The sequence below is a fragment of the Kryptolebias marmoratus genome, linkage group LG14 (genome assembly GCF_001649575.2).
Source record: "Kryptolebias marmoratus isolate JLee-2015 linkage group LG14, ASM164957v2, whole genome shotgun sequence".
NCBI lineage: Eukaryota > Metazoa > Chordata > Actinopteri > Cyprinodontiformes > Rivulidae > Kryptolebias > Kryptolebias marmoratus.
The window spans coordinates 23,070,007-23,077,647 of record NC_051443.1 but is presented as its reverse complement, the minus strand read 5'-3'; the positions used below and the strand labels follow the sequence as shown (position 1 = coordinate 23,077,647).

General features: G+C 41.4%; 2 protein-coding genes across 7 annotated transcripts in view; one reads left to right on the top strand and one right to left on the bottom strand.

Annotated features, from left to right (window-relative positions):
• Window positions 1-5,260, top strand: part of vsig8a (V-set and immunoglobulin domain containing 8a) — a 17,399-nt gene extending 12,139 nt beyond the window's left edge. Inside the window, exon 7 of the mRNA XM_037979525.1 lies at window positions 4,882-5,260. Within this exon, the coding sequence (XP_037835453.1) occupies window positions 4,882-5,092 (211 nt within the window). The 3' untranslated portion in view covers window positions 5,093-5,260. The remainder of the gene's footprint in view (window positions 1-4,881) is intronic.
• A 1,168-nt stretch (window positions 5,261-6,428) lies between these two features.
• vav2 (vav 2 guanine nucleotide exchange factor) overlaps window positions 6,429-7,641 on the bottom strand; it is a 187,840-nt gene continuing 186,627 nt past the window's right edge. For 5 of the 6 annotated variants that reach the window (XM_017425527.3, XM_017425529.3, XM_017425532.3 and 2 more), the window contains one exon: window positions 6,432-7,220. In XM_017425527.3, the coding sequence (XP_017281016.1) occupies window positions 7,173-7,220 (48 nt within the window). In that variant the 3' untranslated portion in view covers window positions 6,432-7,172. Of the gene's footprint in view, window positions 7,221-7,641 lie in introns of all 6 variants that reach the window. The other variant, XM_017425526.3, reaches the window with a different exon arrangement.

Below are 7,641 nucleotides of genomic sequence, written 5' to 3'. Positions count from 1 at the left end.
GGCTTAAATCATACTGTTTTATTAAATTTTGGATGTGAAAGCAACTCTAACATCCCCCGGAGAGCAGTCTGACGATATTCCCGCGAGCTGGAGAGCTAACAGGGAGGTATGCAGCACATTTTTACTGTTTCTCCTCATCTTTCACCTGTGCTTCCTCCACTGCTGGGAGTTTGGCAGCGACTGGAACCATATGCTAGACGTCAACTGGAGAAAGGTGGAGTGGTCCCTCTCGGGTCCAGGGGCGAGTCTTTGGCTCAAGCAGAGGAGTTCCAGCGTCTGGCAGCCTTGTTCACGAGTGATGACAGGATTTGGACCAACAGGATTGGGGTTTTGTCTGCAGTTATGAGGGTGTTGCTCCATTCTGTCAGTAAAAAAACAAAAAAAAAAACAAAAGGAAGCCAAGCAGGAAGCCAGTTAAGCTCTCGACTTACTGTCTGCACGTTTATCTGCATTCCAACCATCCACATTTTTAAAGCTGAATAAAGCGTCTTTACTTTTGCCCATTGTTCTTTGAATTGAAGCCAAAATGTCAATTATTTGGAAGGTGGGAGGAAGCCCCATCTTCGCACACTTCCAGCTTAAAAACAGGCTGTCGGGTTGTCAGTCACAGTGTAACATGACTCTTTATAAAGCCTCAAATAACTGAAACTAAATACAAAAATAATCCACAGCTGAACATACAGTTTACATAGATGGGCAGTATTTAAAAACTGCACCGCGGCCAGCCACTATGTGGTGCTCATCCTTTCTAGCTTGAACTTCCAGCTTCCCCTCGTCTCTAGTTATACGTCTCATTGATTCTCAACCTCACCTGTGGTTATGAGATATGAGCCATGAATAAAAAGAACAAGATCCTGGATACGAGTGGCTAAAAGGAGCTCCATCATCCAGAGTGGAGCTGCTCCTCCTCATCGAAAGGAGTCAACTGAGGTGGTATGGATGTCTGGTTAGGCAAGTCCTACCGAAGGAGACCCCAGGTTTTGTTTTCTGCTTTGTAAAGAAGTTTCTGTTGCCCTTAAGCTTGAAACCATAGTTCAGTTAAGTTGCTTTAAGTGGAATTTGTTGATTCTTGAAAGGCAACTTTTTATTTATTTTTTTAACCTTCCCTGAACTCTGAAGCTTAATTTTCTCCATGTTTTTGTTACGTCTCTGGCAGCGTCGTTCAAGGTTGGGCACTGAAAAAGTTTGATGATTATTTTAGCGTGAATGGCCACGGCTCTCTGTCATGAAAGTACATAATATGTAACATGAAAAAAATTAATTCTCTAAATTTGTTTTAGATATCTGCCAAGGCCGAAACTATTAAAGGCGTAAGCAGTGCATCTTAATTCTTTTAAATTGATTTTGAGTGAATCAGTTGTAGATGAACATCCAGTGAAATAAACACACACACACAAAATCTTGTTCCTTCAGACGTTTATGAGGAAGACACAGACTTAGCCTGCTGATTTTTATCAATATAAGGAAAAGTCGAGCAGAAATTGAGGAGGATTGAGATCATTCTGACTGACAGAATATTGCTGCTTCAGGATAATGAGAGAAAGCTTATTTACAGGCTACTTTCATTTTAAAGTCATGAAGCTGCCAGCTTTTGTTAGAGCTGGAGGGCCAGTTTGACTTGACACCCAAATATGATCAGACATGTATTCTACATGGCAATTCTGCTGCACCCAGCAGTCAGTAAACCTTGTGTTTCCATAACAACAGTGAAAGGTAGCCTTAAATTGAGCAGCTACACAAAGATAATAGTAAAAAGTCTATTATTATTCCCGACTAATTACAAGATAGTCTGTTTGCTGCTTTCAATTGGAGAACGTGCAAGAAGACCCAATTTGCACATTTCTCTTTGCCAAAGATTCCCCTCTGCCCTGAAGCAGTGTAAGCAGTTAGATAAAAATAGGCAGGAGTGCGACAATCACCGCCTGGCTGCTTGGGGGCGGTGATCTATAGCTGACCCCTCACTGTGACAACCCTGGAAGGGCTCCCTCCTTTGCAAATAAATATTGTCTCCTAAAAATTGCTGGAGTTCAGGTTCAGACACACAGTGGAAAAAGAAAAAAAAAATTAAATAAAAAAACCAGCCCACACGCTTTCAAAGAAGACAGTGAAATGTGAGCCGTGTCAGTGTAGGCGGACAGGGTTGTGTTTGGGGAAACAGAGAGACACTTCAAGCCACAATGTTGACGCGGACATGTCCACATCTGAGACGTACAGGAGTTCAGCTCGCCTCAAATTAAAAATTCATAACAGGGAAACGGTTGTAGAGAAAAAGGCATGCCGACTATTTTATTTGTCAGGTAGGATATAGTTCAAGGTAACCAGAAAGTGTTGTTGAATCAAATTCAATTCAGTTCAATTTATATAACACCAATTTACAACAAAAGTCATCTGTGGGCTTTGTTGTCCAAATCATAAATCTAATTCAGATCCAGTTTCTAATCCAATTGCAGTCAATTAATTCCTATTAAATACATTCAGAACATTATGAAATGCCAATTAGTAAAAGTTATCTATCACATGAAGCCAGCAGATTGCATCAAACCTTCACTTTGTCACAATTTCTCATCCTCAGCAGCACTTTGGCGACAGTGGAAAGAAACAACTTCCATTTAACAGGAAGAAACCTCCTGCAGAACCAGGCTGAGGATGGACAGCCATCTGCCGCTAAAGATACACGGACAAACACAGAATGATTGGTCCAGGTGGAGTCTCTTTGGGGAGAAAAAACAAAGAAAAGCAGGATTAATGCAGCAATATTTGATAACAGAGTTCCAGACACACATTGAAGGTGTTTATCACAACTGGATATCTAAAAAAACATTTTAGACTACAGGTCTGAACAATCTCTGATAAATAATGCCAAAAGTTTTAAAAGAAGAAGCCAACAATCTGTGTAGGTGTTCCAAGAATGATAAACAAATTAATTTAAATCTGCTTTTTGTTACATTGGAATGCTAATCGTAGGTTACTTTGGGTGCAAATTGGCATGAAGCTGCTAATATTGCATGCAGCGTTTTCACGACAACAGACTTTACATAAAGAATTGTGACAAATACCTTCACCAGCAGACCAAACCAACTGTGGAAACACCCAGGAAATGAGATAACTACTTGCCGTTTAATTTGGTTCGTCTCATTTTACGCCAGCTTGGAATTATTCCACGCTAAAAAGAAACGTACCCAAACGCCACGGCTGGAAAACTACCTGAGGCAGGATTTCCTGCTTAGCTTAATAGGAAAAAATTTATTCAGTTTAAATGCAAAAAAATTGCCAATTTAGAAGGAAAACAAGCCAAAATAATTTAATTGTGTGCTTCCTCTTTGACAGAAGGCTGCAAGAACAGATCCCAGCTGGTATCGCAACCTTAGGAAAAAAACAAAAAAAAGATAATTTAAAGCAGCTTCTGAGCTTGAAAGTTGTCAGCAATGTTGATTATGGAGACGTCAACATCTTGTTTGGGAGTTGAAAGAAGCGCCAGAGTGAACATTACGCTTTGGTAGAAGAAAAAGATGAAGCATGGTCTCAGTGAGAGTAGCCCCCCTTGGGAGAAGCCTTCAGAAGCACAAAGATCTCCTCTGTTACCTACAGGGCAGAAGCATTTTGCATCGGTAAACACAGTGGGGAAACACGAATACAAGCAAACACAAGAATCCTAAACCAACAAGGCTGTCTGTTAGCTTCAAGAAATACCTGCAGCTTTCTGAGTGAGAAGGAAAAATAGGCTTAAACATTTTATAATCTCTCAAGAATGAGCTTTGGCTTCTTAAATGTGGCAACTTTGTGGTTTTGTTTATCTTCTCGCTTGTTTGAAGATAATAAAAACAGCTGAAAATGTTTCTTCAGAACCCTAATAACTAGCAGGAACTGAGCCATTTGCAGAATCCTTTGAACATTACTGTCAAAGCAGCTCTAAAACACCATAAATAATCCTCTGAAGTGATATTCTGTCAAATAGTTGTCAATAGTTGGGACCTTATCTGCCGTGACATCAGTCATAGAGCAGGAAATATGGAGAACTGGGCTGAAGTCTTCGTCCATGCCAGGCTAATGAGAGCCTAGTGTTATTAATTATTTTTCAGGCCTATAAAACAAGTCTTTTTCAGAAATGTCATATCAGTGTGAAAGAACACTGCATTAGCTGAGAAGAATCTACTTTTACATGACAGTTGGTTTAACGAAACAACGATCACATTAGTAATTTGTGTGCTGAGCATATGCCCCGTTTTACACGGGCTCTAAAAGTCCCGGCTCCACTCTACTCGGCTCGCTTTGCGTGCGTTTACTTCTGCAGTTTTTCGAAGTGGGCCCTGCTTCTTTGGTCCCTTCTTAGGAGTAGGGCCAACCGGGCCGGCCCTGTTTCGTGGGTGGCGCAAGCTTAGCTCCCATTCACTCGTTGCGCCAAGTTTAGGCCCCGCCCCCCCGCAACACGAGGAGGGGTTCCTCTGCTACTGACCAAACTGGCCGGTGCTGAGCCAAGTAGAGTGGAGTAGAGCCGGACTTCTGAATTAGAGCCCGTGTAAAAGGAGCAATAGAGTCAAACTAAAACTGTGCCACGCAATAAGGTTTATTATTAGCTAATGTAGACTTAATTTACACTGGTATGTCATTTTTGACATACCAGTGTAAAATAATGCATATTTCTCCATTAGCCTAGTCTGGATGAAGACTTCTGCTATCTTCTAGCTTGTTTGAAGACTGTAAAAGCAGCCATTTGCGAAATCCTTTGGTTTTTTTGTTTTTTGCTTTTCTGACAATAATGTTTAATCTAGTTAAATTCTGCTTTTGTCATTTGTTTCACACAAACTACACCAGGATCTAATGTTTCTCGTTCATTTTATTGATTGTAAAAAATTCAGACTCTTTTGTTTCGTGTCTGAGCAGAGAGGACGCGCCTCCTCCCGACAGCCGCCCGGTGAGTCGGCGCACCGGTCGGATCGCCACTCGGAACCCGCAGGCGACTTCCTGTCAGGTGCAAGTGAGCGAGGTGAACTCTTCTAACGTGGGACGCACACACAGCCCCTCCGGCGACAGCCGTGGACAAACGCCCGTCAAAAACGCACACGTCGAATATGACAGCAGATACGCAGTGTGATGTTCAACAAGAGCCGAACCGGGAAGAATTTACTTCCATCTGCTGCGTTTGGACAAAATAAAAAAATGAGACATCTACTGTGTGATATCTGATAACCACCAGACTGCACCAAGGATTTAAATCAGAAAGTTTTATTTCATGATGCTCTGATAGACCTCATTTGGAAATACTCAACCATTCAAAAGAAGAAAAAAAAAACCCCACAGCAACAGGTACTTGTTTTTTCGAGGATAAACTGACAGGAGTCGACATATCAATCGTCACATGCGATGGGTTCTTGTCCACCACGTTAATCGTGTCGACATCCCCTCCCACCATCACCCCTACAAACCCCAGATCCCAGAGAAAATGGGGGCCTTGTGTTCCCCCCCCCCCTTTCAGACAGTGCTGGGAGTTTGCATTTTCCAGGGCGAGTGGTCTTTGCAAATACACTGCAGACAGTGAAAAGTTTAAAAACTAAACAAATCAGCATCTTCTGCTCCATAAGTCTCTGACTCAGGCGGAGCTGATGGGCTTAGTGTTTACACTTTAAATCTCAGGGAAACGTGTGACGGACGGCTTTGAAAGAACGTTAAGCTGACAAGGTCAGCAAAAATCTATGTGTCTAAGAAGGTCAGAAAAATAAACAGAAACAAACAAATTGATTATTTTTTTCTTGTAAAAAAAACAAACTAATACAAGCTGTACGCCTGTTCGCTGTGGTGTAAAATTGATGTACGTTTGTGAGGTGATTATTGCCCTGGGAATTGACGGGGAATAAAATGAAACACTAAACGCAGCAGCTCCGGAGAAATCAGAGAAAACACGAGCTGCTTGTGCAGATCCGTGCCTCGCGTACGCAAGTTTCCCTTCAAATTAAAAACAAGGTCTTCAGACGCAGCACCAAAATGAGCTTCACACATGAAAACGGACCGATCTGGAGGACGGAGGGATGGAAAAACATCACCTGATGAACTGTTAAAAAAAAAAGTAGAAAAATCATACCTAACTGAACCTCGTGCAGACACTGAAACATGGCTGGATTTGGCTTCAGTAGATTACAAAAAAAAAAAAACAGCTCTGAAACTGAATGTGTGATTGTGTGCAGGAAACAATGAACAACAGATCAGAAAAGTGTGACTTGGCCTTTGGAGTCTTGATGTTTCTCTTTTGCATCCAGCTGCTTGTGATATCGAGGCGGATGTGAACCGTGCACGTGATTCTCGTCTCGGTGAGTCCACCCAGTTCTCGTGTCAGGGGGGCTGTTCCCATCCTGTTGCAGTAGTGCCCCCCCTCCCTCAGCAAAGTCCCGCACACGTGGATAAGGTTGGAGTTTGAAAATGGCGAGGTTCTTTACTGATGTTCGTGGAGCAACGACCGTTTTTTTTTTTTTTTTTTTCTCGAAGGCACCGTACTGTACATTTGTTTGTGTGGGTGTGTTTACGTGGGCCGCACATGGGCACATGCATACATGGAGAAGTAAAACCAGTCCACAAAGTCGATCCATCCACTGGTGTCAGCCCACAAGGCATCACCATGACAACTAAGGCAAAAATCTCCTGACATAAAACAAAGCATCCTTTTTTTTTCTTTTCTTTTTTTAGTTCATCTGATTTGCTTCTTTGCTTAAACCAACTTTCTCACAATAAGCATTAGTAATGATAATAATCTCTATTCAATAAATTATCTTTACTGTACAATTAATTCGCTTGCACAGACCTGCAACAAAGGGGAGCAGTTTTCAAAATAAAGCTATCAACAGTGAGTTTCTGCCGTGTCCTAATTTGAACAAAGTCCCTGCAGAGCACACAGAGGTGGACAAACAGGAAGCCAGTTTTTTTTTTTTTTCCTTCGCTGTACAGAAATTAGACTAAACATACTGCAAAAAAAAAAAAGCTGATGCATAATTAAAAATTTGGAAACTCGGGATCAAAGAAACGGAGTAAAAAAAAGTTTGTTTCCAGCAAAGGCAAGAAAAAGTCTTTTTTTTTTTCCTCCTCCTTGTGTTCTTTTCCTGGAGAGAGCGAGTCATTTTGTTTGAGGACAGCAGATAGAAGATGATTCCTGATTTCAAAGGAACTGGGCCACCGAAGTCCGGGCCTCACTGTACTCCCTCTTCATCCACATAGGTTGAGGGAAACCATCCAATCTGCAACACGAAATGGCAATCATCAGAGACAAAAGGGGTGCTAATTGACTTCATCCTTGTGACTTTCTGCACACTGAGAGAAACTGACGATGACGTGAACCTTCACTCAACATTAAGCTAAGGCCACGTTTGTCCACACTGATTCAACGTCCATTATTTTAAATTAAAAGCTTCATTTTAGTTCTTTTTTCAGCTGTTGCTATGCAACAAATTCTATAGCTTTTAAAAATAGTAAAACAAGCACTGAACCAACAGTGATCAAGAGGTCATATTTATATATAAATATATTTATATATAATCTATGGATGTGGGATGTTCATATTACCACCTGGTTGGGGGTTTAAATTTTCCTACATAAAATGAGGAACACATCAATAAATATGGCCAGTTACAAGAAAGAGGGTCCAAGAACAGGATATAC